Raw genomic sequence first — 20,589 nt, 5'->3', positions numbered from 1 at the left:
GCATCCCCATGTTCTACCCCCTTTGCAAACAGCCTGCATAGCCAGTCAAGCCTATAAATGCACACAAAACGCAAAAATGTAGCAGTAAGAGGCTGCCAAATCTCTGCATCTTCTGGACAACCACAGAAACATCTGTCTTTCCCACAAATTAAGATTAGCTCGCCCAGTTACTCCATGTAAGGAAAATGTCTCCAGAATTTTTCGACACAGCAAAATATTGAACCCAAACCTGTTTTCACTGAAGTCAGTGGTAAATTCCTAATGCAAACAAGGGAAGTAACCTCTCTTTTGAAAAGGATGATGTTTTTTGGTGGGAAAAAAAATACCCATGTCTAAAACTTTTAAGCATTTTGATGAGCTTTTTTTACTTTGAACTGATGCAATACATTTTGTTCCTGCATATAAAACACTCCCATCCCCGCCCCCAGGCACTTACACACACACAAGATGACTTCTATTAAAGCAAAGAAAATTCTGTTGAAATGTGGAGTTTAAAAATAAATGTGTGCATATAAAGTGTACACAGGTTGAGGGAAGAGATTCTTGCCTGCTGATTCAATGGTGAGTCTAAAGTAATATTTCCAAGAGATGATGTTCAACATGGCCATCATGAAAGTGTCTGGATATTTCTCCTGAATTTGTTGAGTTGCTTGTCATGGCCATGGATGTCTTTGTCAAGTTTAAAACATAGAATGACAAGCACTCTTATTATGAAAGTGAAAGGAATATGACAAAAAGCAATGAAATTAAAATCCCTAAAATTAACAAATGATATCACCTGCTGACATTGGATCAATAACATCCAGATGCAGAACCAGAAGATCAAGTGCAAAAAAAAAAATGAAGCCACAGGTATATGATAGAAAAAAGTAGCCTAAAAGCTGTGATGCTGAAAGAGACTGACCCTTGGTATTAACCTTTGGTAAAAAAAATCTACTGAGCAGGAACTTCCAGTGTGAAACAATGAGACAAAGGAGAACTGGCTCTGCCACCAGGGAAGAAGACAAGCGTTCTGTGCTGTGTCCCCTCTGCCAGGATCCACACACTGAAAAGGCAGTTTGATGCTCAGTCTGGTTATTACTTTAATAGAAGGAGCTCCTTTAATAGAATTATTTATACATTTGTGTTCTTATTTTTTTATAAAAATCTATGTTTAGGATACAGTGTTACCAATACATATTCTTTTACAAATCACTGACATTTTTTCAAAGACACTATGCAAGTCCTGCAGAAAAACAGTAGGTATGATGGACAGATTTCTAGAGTTTTTGAGAAAGTTGAACTCAAGACTACTGCAGATTGTTCTTCTAAACATCAGGAGAAAAGCAGTTGTCTGATGCTCCCATATGAGCACCACAGTACAGATTTGCAGCTGCCTGACCTTCTTAGGCACAAACTTTCTCAAATTAGGCCTCACTTGACCAAAGTTAGAGTATTCCAAACATAACTAAACAAATCTTTGCTTGGAACACACAATACAAATCCAGTGCATGAATACATGTTATTTCAATTTTTTGGTGATGACAGGTTTGTTACTATACCCATGAGAGTGTAGCCTGAAACTCAGACTTATATAAGAAACCTTTGGACATGTGGCTGTACCTGCTGAACTCAATAACCACGGACTATTTGTGGGGACTTCTGGGAGAAGCTGTAGTCAACACTTTCTGCAGGTGATACCAGTTTGGGGTCCTTGCTTGATTTATAAGCACCTTGTAAATAGAAAGTTCTTCCCCAGATTTCTTTATGATACAGCATTTTGAAGACAAGTGATGTTTCTATACACTACTCTATCAGGAAAAGAAGGGGTTTTTTTGTCTTCTTTTTCCCCTTTGTCTTCAATCAGCAGGAGAAAAATATCACCATAGTGAGATCAACATTTTCCCTCGCAACATAACACTCTGGATATCACATATCTGGACTCATAATGGTTCTGCTTTAGAAACTCCTCAAGGATTTTTAGTGCTTTAGAGCTTCTCAAGGAAAAAGTGAATTCAGCATCTTTCCCAGACCCTCTGGAAGCTGGAGAAGGCAGTCACAGTACACATCCATCTGTGGTCACAACCTCACAAGGCTAATTTGATACCAATGCTGTTGTTGACCAACCTTCTTTCCAACCTAGATACACAATGTGTCATTTTCAGTAAGTAGTGGCATTTCACAGACTGTAAATCATACTGACGTAGTTTTTTGTTTAGTTTCATTCATCTCTCTCTATTCTTACAAGCCTGATGTTGCAATAGCCAAAATCTCAGTTTTCAATTAAATAGAAGTTCTACATGTGATGGATTTTAGTTTGTGGGTGCTGTACTGCAATTTCACAGTGCTAAGTATAGACCAGAGTCTGACTCCTCAGCATTTTCAGGAGCATCTGTGTTATTTTAGCACCATACTCTTGTTATCCCTGGTAGGATGTGAGGTTGCAGTCCAAACCCAGACTTCCCTGCAAATTACTAGTTTATTGCTCACAGCCTCTTGTCAGGGTTTTCTCTGTGAAATACATCGCTGCCAGCTCAAGGGATATCCACAGTCACCTGTTTATTCTTCCAGAAAACCGGCATCTGGACTAAAAATCTAAAACAAAAGTTCTTTAGGGTTTTCCAGATAACATCTGCAGATCTTGGGCAGATCTGGTGCTGTGTGTCACAAAACCTTGTTCTTACATCTGGTGGGAAAAACAGCCATCAATAGAGTGATTGGTGTGGAGCTTGTCCAGGTTGTTCTGATCCTCTTTGAGGGAGAAGACAGTCTAGGAATGCCACAGCATCTCAGCCTTCAGACTCTACCGCTAGGCTGTTGCCTGAGTTTCAAGCTGACACTCTGGGTTTGTTGATGTAACTTGTTGGTTTGTTGGATTTTTAAAATAAATTTTTCCCCATCACTACCTCAGATGCAGCACAGTTCAGAGGTGCAGTTGTCACATACTTGTTCTCATCCAAGTGACTCCCATGCAGCAGTCCAGACTAGCCCCAGTCCTGTGCCATCCTGTTAAGTCTTCTTCATCCCCTTGCCCACAGCATCTTTCATGGAATAAACACTCAAGTTACCTTGGCACCCATTAAAGCAAATCAGTACCATAATGACTAACAGTCATTAGGCACTACTCAGCACAGTGGGAAGTATTCTGTAATGAGTATCCGTGGAAAATTTTGCAACCCTGCATAAGTAGAAAAAACAAAACAAGCAACTCCTAAAAAGAGCTTGTGTTAGAACTGGGTTAAATGATTTTTTAAATAATTTGCATTCTCCTTTCTCATTTTGATTTACAAGCCCCATAGGTCTTTTTTTCTTCATCAGTCAGATAAAGAAAATTTTATCAGAAAAATGGTTTCCTGGTAAAGCATTTGATAGTGTTGTACTTTTTGCCTTCCTTAAATGCTTTTGGTCTGATTTTGTTAAGAACCTCATCAAAAGATCCTCTGTGTATCTACATGGCAAAACCTAATGAGGAAAGACACAGCACTTAGCTGAGGAACCTCCTCCCTTCTCCTTCTTGAAACAATTTCTGAAGGCCAGCTTAAATTTGTGTCTCAAAAAAAAAAAAAAAAGAAAAAGAAAAAGAAAATAAAAAGTTCAGTTGCCTGATGAAAATATTCAAAGTATCCTTAGCATCAAAGAGCAGCAAGCCAGATTAGCATAAGATTTTACTACCTCTTCCATACCAGCCATAGTATTTTGTACACACCTTTCAAATTATATCAGTCTTGAAGAGTCATGTCCTTGCATTCCTTTGGGGATTGGAATTGTTGCATACAAGCAGAGAATACAGCTTGGGGCAGAGTTCTTTTTAGAAACATCCCAACAGAATGGAACAGGAGTATTGGAGATATGATTTTGGTGCAAAGGAATCATGTTGAAAAGCACAAATGAACAAACTTGCATAGGGAACACCTCATATTTCAACAGCACCTTCCTGTTGAAAGAAGAGATGAGGCATAAAAGTAATGACAAACAAAAAGTAATTAAAATACAACACCCTCTGACTTTGCAACCTCAAGGATGTTATCAAGGCAAAAATATTTATGCCTTCTTGAAATTTTGAATATGATTTAATAAAATATCTGACTTGTTAAGCGTTTAAGTTTTTGAGACTGACATACATTTGTCTCATAACTCATGCATAGCCAAACTGAATTATGGCCATATATCTCAATTTCTTTATATTAATATAATGCCACTACTTTGGTCTTAATCCTTTTGCAAATCTTCCTAACATGTCCTGGAGGTCTCCAGCCCTCCTTGCCTTTTTACTCCAAATGCAGCCCTCCCAGAAAACAAGAAAATAACTGGCAAGTCAATAAAAGTTCAGGGAATTGACCACTTCTCTAGAGTCATAGCCAAAATGACTCCACCAAACTACTGAAATCTCAGGAATCAAATGAAACACAACATGCAGAACAGCTCCTGTTTTTCCCCTCCCAAAGCCATAAAACAACAACAGCAAGGATGGCTTTTCTGGCTGTAGAGAAAGCCAGCTTCAGAAGACTATTCATAGAAGAGTAATTTCCAAAATTTGAGACATCTGTACAGTCAGCCACCATTTACTGCCCAGAACAATGTTGCATAGTGTTATTCAGTACAGCCCTCCAGTCACCTCCAGTTTCTCAGACCTACAGTGTTACATTTGTTTCTGCCCTTCTCTGTAGCACAAGCTATAGAAAGATCCTTTTCTGTCTCCCCTCCCTCCTCCTGTCCTCTCCTCTCAAATATTTTTCTTACTTTCGTTTAGTCTTGTGGTCTTTTTTTTAATATTTCTGAGTTTTCAGAACTCTTCTAGTCTATGTGCATGGCTTACAAAATATCCCTTAGCCTTTTCTCTTTTTTTGTAGAGCTGTGTTTGCAAATGGATGAATCATAAACCTCACAATTTTCTTTTTTATTTTTTTGAGAAATAATTTCTACCTAAAATGCAGAGGAGTTGAAGTTTACCTAGAGTGTTTATGGATATCTTATGTCCAAGGGGAAAGAAACTTGAGGTCAAATTTCTATGGTCCTGGCAAACTTCAGAAGTAAATTTGGGACTGGGGGTGGGGAGAGGAGATGACAGGATAGTTGTCTTGCAAGGAAATTCTTGGCTCACTGGACATTTGCCTTTTTTCAAGTGCAGCTCCATCATAAAATTAGAACTAGAGGGATTAAATAAAAAAAAATCTCACTCCAGTATCTGCTAGAATAAAAAGTCTGAATTTTTCTCTTTACTGGGAAGAGCGTGCTAAGATCAAGGCTATAGCTGGTTGAGAAGTTCATGGGAGTTACTGAATTGATGATGTCAAATTGCTTCATCACTGAATGCCTTTGACAGTGAGTAAATAAAATGTTTGTTCCCAGTGTAGAACTACTGACTTGTACAGCAATCATGTAGCCAACCTAACTGACCTTATTTGCAGAAAGTCCTCACAGTGGGGTGGGCACAGCCTTAAAGCAGAGTTGGTTCTGCCTGTACAGGCTGCCAGGCAAAGGCTGGAGCAGAGGAAAAGTTGCCAGTACAAAAGGCAAGATTAGGTTAAATTATGCAGTGTTGCCATTTAAAAAAAAAAAATTACTTCCTGTTTGGGTGACTTGACACAATGCTAAGATCTGATTATGCTTATTAGAGAGATTCCTCTGCCTGAGCCAAAGTGCAGGTGAGACCATGTGCCAAAGTCAATAGTATGGATTTTATTTAACAGTAAATATCAGGTGGAGAGAGAGAAATAGAAGAGAAGAGAGAGTGAGAAACAGATTAAGTAGGAAGACAGGCACCACCCCCATGGATCCAGTGGGATTCTGCTGCTCCTCTTCACCCTGCTCCCAGTGGGGGCCCCAGGAAACATGGAGTTCAATGGATGTTCAGGTGTATGCAGGAATGCCCAAGCACCTCCTCCCCAGCAGGGAGCAGACCTCTGGTTGAAGGCCTCAGGAATGAGTCCAAGTGTCTTTGATGGTTTATGACCCCTTCTAAGACATGAGAGCTGCCTCCTCTACAACTAAGCCAAAACTCTCCAAACACCCCAAAACTCTCCTCCTCCCCCTCTGGCAGGAGAGTGTGTACACTGGCCTTAGCAAATGAGTCCGTGGGCTATGGCCTCCGCCTGCCACAAACAGACAGAGCTGATTTTCAGGACAGCTGCTGAAATTACTTTCCTTGTGGATATATTCTTCTCCCCCAGCTTTGTTTACTTCTCCTTGGACCTGAGATAATTGAAAATTAGTGATGCCCTGTTCTTTTGTGTGGCCCCTCAGGTGCCCGATTGCCCTTTTCCAGGGATGCCACTGTGGGGCAGATAAACGATAGTGGCTCACTGCTGCAGACATCTCCCCTCCCCTTGGGCTTCAAGCCTTACAGTCCCTGCTTGGGAATTTACAGACTACTTTGTAAACTACCAGAGACACTACAAATCAGGGACAAATGCTCTAATTCTCTATTTAAAGTTCTCTGATTATTTTAAATAATTATTTGCTGAAGACATCAAAACTATGGCTGATACAAGATAAGAAAGCCTCAACTTGTTTTTGTCATCTTACAAAGACAGTATAAATCTACTTTTTAATAAGTATTTCTGGTCCCCCAAACTTCCCCCTGGTAACACAGTGGCCAATCTCCAAGATAATAGTTATTCTTTATCTAATTGAAGAAAAGCTGTTCGAGAACAGAATATTAGACAATGAAGCATCTCCCTATTTCCATGGCAGAGAAGTTCTTGAAGACAAGATACAAAGGACCCAATTTTGGCATTTCAGTTTCCTCTGCATTGAGAACATCTGTGTCTATGAGAGATGAGAGGGGAGAGGGGGTGGGAGGGAAGGGAGCAAACATGGTGCAGATGGCAAGGAGTACATTTATCTACCCTCTCCCCATGTTGCTGGCTGATGTTCTCCTTTAGAGGAGAAAAGATCCTCTCCTTGTCCCTGCTTACCTCCTTTAGATAAAGGTCCCTCCAGCCTGCAGGACTTGGGAGCAGCTGAAGCTGTTGCTGAGGAATTCCCTGTGGGTCTTGGAGTCCTTCCTTCTAAGATCAAACTTGGCAGCTACAGTGAGCTCCAGCAGCTTTTATGAGTAAAGGTGGGAAAGCAGATTATCATTTATACTGCCTGGATTATGCAGTGTGCCTACTCCTTCCCACCCTTATTCTCTCTTCAGACTTCAAACTGTACTGCCAAAGACCAAACATTTTCTGCATAAACATTAAATAAAGCACACAATTAAAACTCAGTCCAGAATGAATCTTGAAGGAGGAGTGAAATGTGCTGCTAGAGACTTCCAATTTTCTTTGTGCTTATTTTTACTTTTCTCCTTTTACAATTTTTAAAATATGCAAGACAAATTTTGAAATGTGACAGTAATAAAAAGCTTCAAAATTATTATTTTTCTTGTGCTAACAAGCATTTTAATCTAGGTTATTTTTGTCTTAAATCAGAAAAATATATTTTATCAGCAGTAGCAAAGAAGTGTTGTTTTCATATACAGAGATATGACTATAAAAGAGCAGCCATTTATACTGAATATTTATTTTTAGGATATTGCAAATGCAGAATCATAGAATAGTTTGGATTGTTTAAAAGTGAAGTAGTCCAGTCTCCTGAAATATGCAGTGACATCTTCAACTAGATTAGGTTACTCAGAGCCCAGTTCAGCTTGGTCTTGAATGCTTCCAGGGCTGGGTCATCCACCACCATTCTGGGCAACCTATGCCAGCATTTCACCACCCTTATTGTAAGCAATTTCTTCCTTATCTAATCTAAATCTATCCACTTTTCAGTTTAAAACCATTCCCCCATGTCCTATCAATACACACCCTTGTAAAAAGTCCCTCTCCAGTTCTCTTGGAGGACTTCTTCAAGTACAGGAAAGCCACAATTAAGTTTCCCTGGACTCTTCTCCAGGCTGAACAAACTCAACTCTCTCAGACCTCAGAAAAGAGGTGCTCCAGCCATTCTGTGGCCCTCCTCTGTATGTGCACCACACCCACAAGTGTGATGCATTCCCCTTCCTGACTACCTTTCTGAGTGATACCTGGGATAGCAGCAAACCAAATCACTACAGCTGTGCTCCACACTAGACATTCAATACAGCCAACAGGAAAAGTTGAGAATGAGTTGAGAAGCAAGTTATAGCATCATTTGCTGCTCTCTGCCGCTAAAGTTGAAGATTTTGCTAACTTTTCTAGTTATTCCTGGATTTGTGGAGTTCTTTAGTAAAATGCAAACACAACTCCCTTTATCATAGAAGGATATCATGTATCAGGATACACAAAGCTAAGTAAATGCTTTGTCATCTGCATTCTTGAGCTACAGAAAGCTCTGTAGCATCAGGGACCCCCTCAGAGACCCCTACACGGACAAAGATGCCTGGAAGCTGATTGCTTTCCGATATTTATTCTTGCAGCCCTTCTATTTCAATAGCATCTAGAATGGCTCTGCAGGTGGGCACCTCATCAGAGATAATTAGTCCTCACTCCACAACAGCTTTGGGTGAGAGCTCTGGACTTAATTGCAAACTGAAAGGGAAAGCTGTGTGGTACCCACTTAAGCACCACTTTGCACCACAGGTACCCTAAGAAACAGAAAGTCATCAACTGCTGATACCCAGCAGCAAGAAGATCTCTGCACTTTCCTCTCTCACTGGTGCTCTTGAAATCATCAACAAGGTTCAATGAGAATTAAACAAAAGCCAAGCAAGTAATTTCTTTCACATGCGACACTCAACAACACAGTGCTTGAAACATCCTAAGCCAGTGATAAACTGAGGGTATTGGTTCAACTTCACTAACAGATCATGTCATTCTCTCCCTCCCTCCCCCCACCTTTAGACCCCTTACTCCTTTTTTTCATGGCTTCAAACTACTGATATCCAAAATCTAGCCCACCCCTCTGACACCAAACATATTTGCTGACAATACACACACAATGTGCGGGTGGGTGACTTAAGAAAGCTCCTAGGTACGAAGTGAGCTTGGCATTAGTATTGCATATCCTGCTGATTACCAGAAAAATTTAAAAGGGTGCAGGGAAAAAGAAAAGAAAAACCTTTAAATAGCTGTGTGCCCCTGTGATTTTCATCCCTTTGAAAAACCAAGAAAGAACAGAAAAACACCCCTGGTGTGTGGTTAAGATAACTACAAAAGAACTATTCTTAGCAGGTTCCTTCAGTAAAATGAAGGGTGCTTTGATTGCATTTTTTGGCCTTCCTAATCTGACAGATATTGATGGATAATTCAGAACAGCCAAAATCTTTGTTCTAAAAACATTGACTCATACATGTTACACCTAGATGTTTTATTGGGTTCTTAAGAGATATCAAAGCTTCCTTTAAAAACTCCGAAGTTGCATTTCATACATTTAAGAGTGTATGCATGTATGGGAGGGAAACGATAGAGACAAGCTCCATTAAGAGCAGCTTAGAAAGGAGTATTTATGCCCCCCAACATGGACACTCTAAATACAACCCCTCCCAACACTTTGTTTCTGCCTAATCAAGTTTGAAAATGAACAGCACCAAGATCTTAATGTGCAATTAGGGCCTTGCAGGCTGGTCTCTACAACAGATACAGGCGTTTGTATGTAAACATTCGAGCACTGACCTCCCCACCAGCCCTTGGGGTGGCAGCAGCAGCCACCATACCTGCCAGAACATCCCTGTGACTTCTGAGAACTGGCCCATTGTCTCATCCAGAGATAAACAGCTCCAGTATCCCACCTCCATAGGATTCAAGGAAGAATTCTTTCATCTGAGAGCATGTGGGGCAGGCACCCCCACACCACAAGCAGGGATTTATTTCAATAAATCATGAATGAAAGAAAGCAAGGCACCCATGGGCACTCTCAGCAGTACTCTTCTCCTTCAGAGTGCCCCAACCGCTAACACCAGAGAGCAGCTGAACAGGCACATGACTCTGAAAATAGAGACAATTCCATGTGGACAATAAAGACATGCATACAAATCAGTCACAGAAGAGCAGAGATCACTGGCTGAAGCCGGGGTTTGGGAAGTGCAATGCTGTGAAACTTGCAGAATTCCCAAGTTATTTGGTGCTGTTGCCCCAGCTTGATTCTCACCAGCTCCTCATAGTGGAAACGTTTACGTACTGGCTATCCCACCTTGCAGTCACTACTGGGCAAACTCAGTAAAGAGGGTATTCACCCCTTTATAAGGTAAACAATCAAACAAGATGGTAAATATAACACCTCTTCCTAAGAACAATATTCTTCAAGGTGGTATGCATTTTAATAGAGAATCCTACTAATAGAAAACCAAACAAGAAGAACAAATTACTGCAATGTAATGAGTATCAAGCATAGACAGAATTTCTGATCTGTCATGAGTCAGAGGTGAAGTTCTGCTACCAAAGAGCTATTTTCATCCCTCGGCATGTCAATGGAATCAGTCACTGACAGAGACACATATGAGTTATCGCAACAGGGAAAATATTCTCCTGGGCAAATATGATTAGGTCATCCTTCTGTGCCTGTTTGCAGTAGCGCAAAGAGTTTGTTAAATAGTAAAGCCAGGAAATTTCCAAAGTCACTTTTAGACAGTTCATTGGTAAGAAAGCTACCTGGCTAAATGTTGACTGCTGTTCTAGTTTAGACTAGTGTAGTCTGAAATAAAAAATCCCAGGGCATTAGCATCACTAGCTGGGAATGCAAGATCCAGGAGTATTTCCGTTAACAATGGGAAGTACAGTATAGGAAGAGAGATTCCCTGGGGCCACCTCACCAACTGAGCTGGAATTCTCTGGAGTTGTTCAGAGACGTTTCCATGATTCATATAAAGGCAAAGACAACAGCTGTGCTTTTAAAGATGGATTCTGAAAAAAAAAGTAACTACTAGAAAAGTGCACTCTTTAAAAGACCTTTATTTTGGTTGCATGGTTACAATTCATTTATGCTTACAGTTAGATTCTTCCCAAATAATATTTCATAGCTCACCATGAACAGAGTGTATTCTCTATCATTCTGTTATGGAAGAACTTTATAAAATACAGATTAAGTGGCTTTTCTATCTGTACACTTTTCAGATTAGTTCATCAAGATTAAGTAAAAAGGCAATTAGATTAATTGGCAAAAAAGTGGTTTTACATTTTTAATATATTAGTACAAAATGGCACAAAAGGAAAAAAGGTCATTTTAAAGGCTATTAGCATCAAACTTTTTAAACGCCTTCAGTCAGTTCAACCGATTTTTAACTTAATTTTAAATACCAGTGTTGAACTTGAAATTGAACTTGTAATCTTCTTTTCTTAAGCTGTGTGAAAGACATCACATACAACTTTGCACCTGTTCATGGAAACTAAAATCACAGCGGTTTCAGAACAGTGAAATTCAAGTGCAGCTAGGAAGTTGGGAATTTCTATTCTTCCCAGTAAGTCTATGAAGTCACAGACTAGAGCATATTTTTATCTAACCAAATTCACTCATGCACACTTCAGATGCAAAGATACCAGATGTGTGCAATAAAATACAGTATTTCTTAATGCAAGGACTGGAACAAAAAATTCACATAACTACATCACTCAACCTCCCTACCTTTCCAGGAGGCTTCCAGACATAACCATACTTGATGCCAGATACAGAGATAAATGGAACATTTAAAAGATTTCAAGCAAACTGAAGGCTTAATTCACAGGCTTCAGGTATAAAAGAGAGATCACATCAACTTCAGCAACCTATGTTTTATGTTTGAACCACCCATATCAAATGGGTAGGTGAATATGATGGAAGGAAAAGAGAGAAGAAATATATTTCTAACTTAAAAATAAATTCTGAGATGTGAATTCGTTGCCTCAAGCAACAATTCAGGAGTTGGTTTTGGCAGCAACATTTAGCAATACCCCAATAGATAATTACCGACCCTGTCAAAACAAGTTATCATTATTTGATTAGCCCCCTAAACCTTAAGATGTTTCATGTTTAAGTTAACGGAACAGTTTATGATCTTGACTGTTATTTTCCTGGTAAGACAGCACCCACATCTGAGAGGCCAGGCAGCTACACTGATGGCAGTACAGAGAACATTATTTCTCAGGTTAAAACGAAAAGTCTTTTAAAAAAAGCAAGTGTGATGAAGTACAGAACCATTACTTTACTCAGCTTCACAATGAGAAAACCATGACTATGAATTTCCTAATTTGAATATAAATTACAAAGCTTTCTCCAGAGACTTATCTTGCCATTAACCATATGACGACTCCAAGAAGCAATGCTCCAACAGCAAGTATAATAATGAGTATGCACATCTTCTTTCGAGATCTTTGCTGGTAAAAGAGAAAGAAACAAAGTTGATTGAAAACTGTACCACATCAGAATATCAGAAAACTATTCAGATGCTTTTAGGGTCCTATTGCTTGTGCATTCTAGCTAAATTGTGTCCTTACACATAAAGATGGTAAGACATCTAAAGATGTTTAAGGAAGAAAAAAACCTATCTACATTACTTTATGGCTATATTATTCAACAGAATTATTTCAGTGGTATTTTCTGGTACACATAATAAATTAATTAAAGAAAACACAGTAATGTAATGAATGGATGTAATTTGAACTCTGGGGAAAGTAACATGAGCACAGGTGACAGCATAGAGAGGAAAATGGACAATCAGTTGCACAACAGAGAAAGAAGAAATGGTCTGCTAGGAAAAAAAAAAAAGACAGTGTATATACAGAAGGAAACAATGGACTACAATTTTGGGCTTTTCACAGTTATTTTAAAGGTGTTTTTGCCAAGTTTCTTAGGTAGAAATTGCTCTTAAAGTAAACAAACAAAAAAAACCCCAAAGAGACATGACTAGAGAACCGCTTAAATAGATGTCATTACAATCAAGTCCAAATTATGAGAATGTTGAGAACTTTCACACTTCCCATACAGGGAAATGTGTCTATATGTCTATAACTTGAGATACCAAAGCACTCAAGAGCAGCAGCAGCAGTCTTTCATCCTTTACCTGAAGGATATAGAATCTTATGGTTTCCTTCAGAGGATGGAACAAAATTAACAAATGGGTTTCTCAGGCTCTTGCTAAAAGCCAAGGAATAACAACTCAGATCTTGGGATTCTAGGCCATAGTCCCAGAAGTAAAGCCAGTCTGTGCTGCACTTGGCAAAAGTTCTTCTGCCTGGGTGGTTTTGATGTTTTGGGGTTTTTTAAATTTTTCTCTCTGAAGAACAACATCTGTGTCAGTTCTTCATAGAAGCTGTCAGTTCTCTGACCAGTAATAGCCAGACCACCACATTTCATAACAATTCTCTTCTTCTAGTTTTATTGTCTCATTGCCATTTCTCCTACCATCAGGCTAAGAGATTGCTTCATTTCATTATTTTATTTGCTAGAACTCTATCAGCTTGCTGGAGTACCTTCCTCCTCTGTCCATTATCTCCTTACACTTACAGTCTCTTCCTTCTGCATCCTGCTGACCCCCGTCTTACCAGAAATGCATTGAAGTCAAACATTTCCCCTGTAACTAAACTTAAGCAAGGCACGGGAAACTTATTTCAATATACAATTGATCATCCTTTCTGCAGATGAGTGACACAGAGCTCATCCAACCACAAACAGGAGCTGTAGGAGGATCAACAGCCTTGTCCCTCCTAGCACACCTGGGCCTCTAACACTTCCTTGAGAGGGTTAGGCCAGATACAATAGTTGCTGAAATTTTTCAGCACCTTGGAACAAGGATAAGTTTTCAAGCAAAGGAAAGCAAATCCAAAGAAACTACACAGTTCTTTCATCCAAACACAAGGCAACTCTGCAGTGTTTGATGCCTCCTGGAAGACCCACTGAACAGAAGCTTGTCAAGTCTTGATAACCTTTCTTTGAGATTGGAAGACCCTTTCCTCCTCAAAATAAATCATGAAGCTTTTCATTTTAAATTTCAACTAGAAAACTTATACCTTACCCGGAAATTTTTGGCTGCTATTATTTTTTTTCCTGAATTTTTTTAAGTATCAAAATAGTAGTCATCAAACATACTTAATGTGACAATTAGTCCCACTGAGAATACAGTTCAAGGATGAACCCTCTCCTACTTCTGAAATCAGCAGGCAGTCTTTCAGACATTCTGTCACCCATTTACTGCCCTAGCTACTACTAAAACACATAAGAGGATTTTTAAAAAAAAAGTCTAAGGACTAACTCTAACTTAAAGGGGAAGATTAATTACTAATACGATTATTTCTAATAAGTTCCAAAAATGTTATAAAGAAATGGCATTTAAGGGTTTTAAAGGTCTTTTCAAAAAAGCTTGACAGTTTGAAATATGTTTTTAGCAAGTTTTTAGATGGCAAAAATTGGTACTAACTAGCCACATCTTCAGAAGGTTTTCCGGCCTATCTTCCCTACTCCTCCAGTGATCTCCAAAGGCTTGCTCTCCCATACACAGGAACCTTTAATTTTTTAATTATAAAAGTAGGAGTCTCTTTGTGTATGTTTTTTGTTGGTTTTGGGATTTTTGTTTGTTTTAAGTAAAGATGTAACTCCAGGTGCTCTCAGAATCTCCAAAGATACTGAAACAGTCTGGCTGGAAACAGCCTCACAGGAAACACAAATCTTTCAGAAGTCACTGACTTATTTTATATTGACCTAGAAATACCATTGTAGTCTCACATAAACCTTTAAGTCTTTAAGCCTTGAGGAACTTGCTAGGCAAAATCTAAAGTGCATAGGAAAGTGTAAGTACTGCAGGACAGTTTCACACAACTGGCATTACCTGGTAGTTCGCTGCTCTTGACAGCTGCTGGTTTGCTTGCTGCACGTGTACATCTGCATTTTCCACATTGGCTTCTATGCTGTCTTTGTTTTGAAAAGAAAGATTTCAAATTTTATTAAGTCATAACCCAGACAAAGGTTTGGAATACTGAAATATACTTGAGAGCATATGAACAGCTACCCCAAAATGCTGGTGTCTTCATAAACATTCATCAGTATTGTATTATGAAAGCTTGATCCATCTTACACTTATGCCTAAGCTCATTCCAGAACTGCCCAGGCAATAATTGGCTGAATTCATGTCAGGTAACAGCTCTCCTATTTGGCATGCAGGGCTAAAACTTCGATACCAACCAAGGCAGAAGTTTTCAGTAGTTCTATGGGGTTTTTTTCTCATTTTTGAATTACCTTTTACTTGCTACTCTCTGCTTTTACCTTTTTACTTATACTCTACTGACTACTCTCTGCTCAGATTAAAAATAGTCCTAAGGTTTATGAAACAGAGGCAATGAACCAAGCAATACCCAAGAGGTATGATTCTAGTTTGGTGTTCTATCATATTGACACAGATTGTATTTTTTCAGTAGAAAAACACAAAGCAATTATGGGTCAAGGTGATTAAAAAAAAGCCCTGAAAATATATTCTGGACCTAGACAAGAGCATGGCTTAGCAGTTGACACGGAAAATGGATTCTCCAATCACATTTTGTTAAAACAATAAACATGTTTGCATGAAAGGCAAAGCATGACTCTCTGCTGAATCTGCACACTCAGATCCAGCTTTTTAACAAATACAGTAAAATGTCCCACATAACTCCAATTTTATGTACAAACAGTTCTAAAAACTACTTTAAAGACATTTTATGCACATGAAAAATTACATCTTTTAAACTAGATTTTAAGCACTCTTTCTTACTGTGTTCCCAGTCATCTCAGCCAGTCTATCCATTATTAGGTTGTATCCAATTTGCTTTAGCATTGATAGTGACATTAGAGGAATTTTTCAAGCAAAAGGATGTTCTACACTGCAGCTCTCCAGAGAAAGTGAATAAAAAAAATTCAGGTAGTATTTAAATTGAACTTACCTATCACATCACCTTGTTCATGAATCATCATTCCTAGATCTTTGAAAATTTCATTGATGTCCATAATATCAGCCTGCAAAATGAAATCATTAATGTCCATCACATATTTTAGCATCTATGTGAATTATTTAGATAGAAATACTGTTCTTTCTCTTCCAGGATGTGCATCCATGACTCCTTATACTACAGGATGAAAAAAAAATCCTTAATGTGCTTATTTTGAAAGTTTTTCTTGTACTTTGAGACCAAGCTTATGAAGGCCTTACTTACAAGAGTTTCAATGCAATAGAAAATCTCTGTATTTCAAGAAATGTTTAAAAAATCCAATCCACTTAAAAATGAACATCATGAACAATACATTGGGAAGACGTGTGACAAAAGGTACAATTTTGCTACATTTATATTCACTGTTTAAAATAGTTCTATAATATGACCATATTGGGAAAAAATTGTATGCATCTTTTCTTGCGATCACATGAGCACTCTTATTCCACAGCAGAACCACTGAAGTTAAACAGAGTAGATCAACACATGGCCTTCATACAGTAGATTTCAAATGTACATTTCACATCTAAAGGTAATATTTGCAGATTTGAAGGGAAAAACCACACCCAGAGACAAATCCAAACTGCTCAAGGTTAATGCCACCAACTAATGTTCATGCTCCTTTAAAAATGCTATTTCTTTGGAACATCAAAAACATGTTCTGCTATAAAACCACTTGTACTTACTTCAAGCTGCCTAATGGAAGATTCCCTCTCCTCGATAAGACGGAGGTCATCTTCTGTAATTTCTTCATCTTGCACTTGTGCTTGTGGTTGACTATCGCACAAAAAAAAACCCCAAAAACCATTCAGAATTGAACAAACACAATGAGAAATTATTCAGAAAGATATAACTACAGTTAGGTATATAGCACATTTTACATTATCAGTCAATAAAATGTGTGGTTTTACCCTTGTCTGTGCCTGGCTAACAGAAATGTATAACCATCACAGCTGTGGTGTAGCTGAGCTGCTTGAGCAGGGCTGCACAGAGCAGGGGACTGACTGGAAATTCTAAGTATGAATACAAGATCAAAGTTCCTTCTGAATCATCAATTGCAGAGTTTACATCTATCTGAGCAAGAAAAAAGAATCTGAGACTAAGAAACAGCTCTTAAAGAATATGGAAGTAATGGGAGTTCCCAGTAAACACTGTGCCCTTATCACAAAAGCTTTACTTTATCAAGTTGAAGTCTTCTTCCCTAAGTCTGGGTCCCAGAAAACCCAAATGCAGCTTAGGGGAGCTTAAGGACATGTCTGCAGCTGAAGCATCAGGAAAAAAGGAGGGACATTATGTGAACTGCTTATTTTTCTCCCCATGTATGCCATCAAAGTATTTTCTTTATGCTAAACACCAAAAACAATTATGGTCAGCTTGCTTCCCTGCAGGCTGTTCATTATTCTGAGCTAGAATAAGGCATATTAAGTGATTCAACTTACCTGTCCCAAGAGACAAGTGTTCCTTCTTTGTAGTTATCTTCTGGAGCCCCACCCTACATGATCAGTGTTTAAAAATATAAATAAAACATTATAGCCCTGAAAAGAACACTGGCAGCATTTCTGTAAGGAGTCAATACTGGGAGGTTTCTGGTAAGTCAAACTGAAACATGATTCAACATGTTCTCTCTGATTTTGCTTTATGCATGCATAAGGCTGAAATACAAGCAAAAACATTCAAGCTCAGTAACTATCTGCTACAACTTACAAGTATAGCATGTGTATTGTCACAGAGTGAAAAGGCAAAATTGATATACTGACAAGGAAAATCTGAAGCTACTCAGCACTTCTCCACCTTAATACCCCACGGAAACCTGGCAAGTTATTCTTCCCCAAAGGAAAAAATCTGTTGATATGTAAAGGTAGAGAAAAAGCATGTCAAAATCTACTAGAAGTTGCTTTTGCAAGATCACAGCATGAACACAGGGGCAGTTCATTCTTTTTGTGACAAAGGAAAGGAAAAAGTAACAGTTGTCCAGGCAAGTTACTACAACTTAATGCAGCCTTTACTATAAAAATATATAGCACATGTTCTGCAGCATTTAGACTTAGCTATAAGCTAAGTAGCACTGTGGAGGCAAATCTGACACAGAACACCTCTAACACCAATGTAAAGAATATAGTGGCACATTTTCTGATACTTACAGACACCCGTGAGCTGGCTCTTACTCTGGCTACAAAGTCTTTTTCCTTCTCAGCAGCTTGCCTTTGGAGTCTTTGGAAATTTGTTAGTGCTGTGGTGAACTCTCCCACAAGACGGTCTTTCTGTATTTTTCTTTGACGCTGTAGGAGAAAAAGTTTTACCAAGTCAAAAGAGCTCAGGCTTTTCAAGGCTTTACTATTTCCAGTCTGCTAAATACCAAGCATATATATTCTTTCTTCTAAATTGGTGTAAGGGAAGGCTGTCAACAACAAAACCATTTGCAATTCCATGGACAAGCCTTCTTTCCTTTTGGGATAACATAACCACACAAATTAAGGCATTTAAAGAAGAAATCAATGTATTTATTTTCATTTAACAACTGGAAATGAGTAGTAATAAGAAAGCTTCTACCTTCCTTATTATCCACTGATTGTAAAATCTTCTGCTTTGTTGTGAAATATTTTGACACCAGGAATGCTAAAATATGCAGAGGTAACTGAATATAGAGGGGAGGAAGGGTGCAGAAAAGAAAGAACAGAGCACTTAATACGTCTTTTACATAAATGCTGGAAATACATATTGAACTGAATCCAGCAGTGGGTTCACATATTCCCTTAAATGCTTTAGAACTGATGAAGAAATACTTGTTCTAACCTTTCAGCTTTGTTTTTTTTTTTTTTTTTTAAGATGTAGTGACGAGAAGGGGAATATTGGGCACTCAGGAGAGCCTCCACCGTATTTTCCTAAATATATGCATTCGTCAACCCTTAGAATTTTCTGAAAGGTTGTTATTTGCCATTCATGAATCTGTTATTTATGCATTTCATTACGAAATAGCTTTGATAAAAGGGTAAAATTAAACTGTAAAACATTCCACTGTGAACTTTTCAACTCCATGATAAGCAAACAGAAAAAACCCCAACAAACTAAAGATATTTGGCTGAACCAGAGGTTCTATACCAAGATCAAGTTCTACCACTGCTGTTAGAAGTTTACAGCTTGACAGGATGAGCACACATGGATCATGGCCTGCCATTTGAACTCTTTGTTTCAAGGCCATTCACTTTTCCAAAGGCTCCTTACTAACTACCTGCAGACCAGGCTAGTTGTTTCAGTGACAATAACCTGAATCCATGTTTTCTAGGATCTTGTTGTTCTTCCCTTATTTAAGTGTCAGATTTTGCTTGGATAAGAAACCACAGGAGGGCAGACCAGAGTGTGCTAACCACAACAGCCACTTCACATTTTTCTGACTGAAAGATTTTACACACACCTCGGAAAGAAGGCTGATTTAGTAACAGCTCCTGTCTAGTCCTCTTGAGAAAGGAAAAGCCTGTGACAAGACATAGCATATGCTGATCTGAGTGATGCAGAACAGACACACTGTGATAATCAAATTATTCAGACAGTGGGTGAACAGTGTTGTGGCACACAATTCCTTGACCCTGGAAGCAGTCAGAGTGCTGACAGAGTCAGATACAGCATAACTGCAATGGATTACAAAGTGTCCAGCTACCTGAAAAAGCAGAAAGGCACAGCACATTGCCTTGATTCCCACTACTTGAGTCATACTTCATTCCTGATACATAAAAACAAGTTTGGTACAAGTCTGGACAGCAACAAAATATTCTTACATTTTAGTGTATTCCTGCATTGTGCAAATGTGTTGACTAACTAACTAAACAGTGCTTTGAAAACAGGAATAAAGAACTGAAGTGGCTCAAATACTTTACATGAGCCAACATATTAGTCAAACAAACCATGCTTTTTGGTTTTATACCTGTTCACTTGTTGCAGGCAAAGATCCAAACTCTTTAATGTATTTGTCAGTTTCTTTGGCAAGTTGGTTGGTGTATTGCTGCTTCTGTTGCCTAAAACCAAATGCAAATTTTCATTAGAGACAATCAGGTTACTTTGCTGAATTTCACTGATTCTCAAATAAACATCAGTACTGAAAGCTTCTCTGAAGCATACAAAGCCATCTTTATTCTGTTCTTTGCTGTAAAGGCATGAAATCATAGATTCCAGGCAAGAGAGGTGTTGAAGAAGGTGTATTAGTAGTGTGACAGCATAATTAATAATGAGTCACTTTTTTTTTTTGCCCTTATGTTTCCTCTATTTTATTCATGTGCAGTAATACATTTGTAGTCATTATGAATACATAAATATACTTCAGATATTATCACACAATCCTTTACCAATATTCACTTTTATTTTTTTCTGAAGCAACTCAAATTCTTTAACTGCTTTGGCATCTTCCCCACCCGGTCTATATAAAAAGGTTTTATCTGGAAAGCTATTATCAAGCCATCAGCATCAATATTTAAAATAATCAAATAACTTGGAAAGGCCAAATATTCAGACAAGTGAAAGACCAATAAAAACTCAAGCAAGTTTACTATATATACATAAATTATCCCAATAAGCGTCTGAAGCATGTCCTTAACAATAGTTTCTGCGCTGTTTGGGTGTGAATTTATGCCTAGCTCTTGTTAGGTTATTGCATCAACTGTGTATGTATGTTGCTCTTCACCTATTCTCAGTCTCCAGTAGAATATCCCCTGTGAATTGTAACTGGCTAATGTTATGGGCCTTAAACTCAGGCTGTTATGAAGAAATTTGGCTGTTCACCAAAATGAAC

The 20,589-nt window shown here is 38.5% G+C and overlaps 2 protein-coding genes across 2 annotated transcripts in view; both read right to left on the bottom strand.

The window, feature by feature from the left end:
- The window catches only part of MOXD1 (monooxygenase DBH like 1), a 64,117-nt gene extending 57,097 nt beyond the window's left edge, over nt 1-7,020 (bottom strand). Inside the window, exon 1 of the mRNA XM_050972441.1 lies at nt 6,897-7,020. The gene's annotated coding sequence lies outside the window, so the exon portion shown is untranslated. The remainder of the gene's footprint in view (nt 1-6,896) is intronic.
- A 3,795-nt stretch (nt 7,021-10,815) lies between these two features.
- STX7 (syntaxin 7) overlaps nt 10,816-20,589 on the bottom strand; it is a 31,499-nt gene continuing 21,725 nt past the window's right edge. Inside the window, exons 4-10 of the mRNA XM_030236087.2 lie at nt 19,729-19,819; nt 17,951-18,088; nt 17,249-17,301; nt 16,496-16,586; nt 15,765-15,837; nt 14,681-14,763; nt 10,816-12,233 (exon numbers count right to left, since the gene is read on the bottom strand). Coding sequence (XP_030091947.1) covers nt 12,141-12,233; nt 14,681-14,763; nt 15,765-15,837; nt 16,496-16,586; nt 17,249-17,301; nt 17,951-18,088; nt 19,729-19,819 — 622 coding nt within the window. The 3' untranslated portion in view covers nt 10,816-12,140. The remainder of the gene's footprint in view (nt 12,234-14,680; nt 14,764-15,764; nt 15,838-16,495; nt 16,587-17,248; nt 17,302-17,950; nt 18,089-19,728; nt 19,820-20,589) is intronic.

The sequence above is a fragment of the Serinus canaria genome, chromosome 3 (assembly GCF_022539315.1).
Source record: "Serinus canaria isolate serCan28SL12 chromosome 3, serCan2020, whole genome shotgun sequence".
Taxonomy (NCBI): domain Eukaryota; kingdom Metazoa; phylum Chordata; class Aves; order Passeriformes; family Fringillidae; genus Serinus; species Serinus canaria.
The sequence above is the reverse complement of the archived record's forward strand: the minus strand, read 5'-3'. Positions and strand labels throughout refer to the sequence as shown.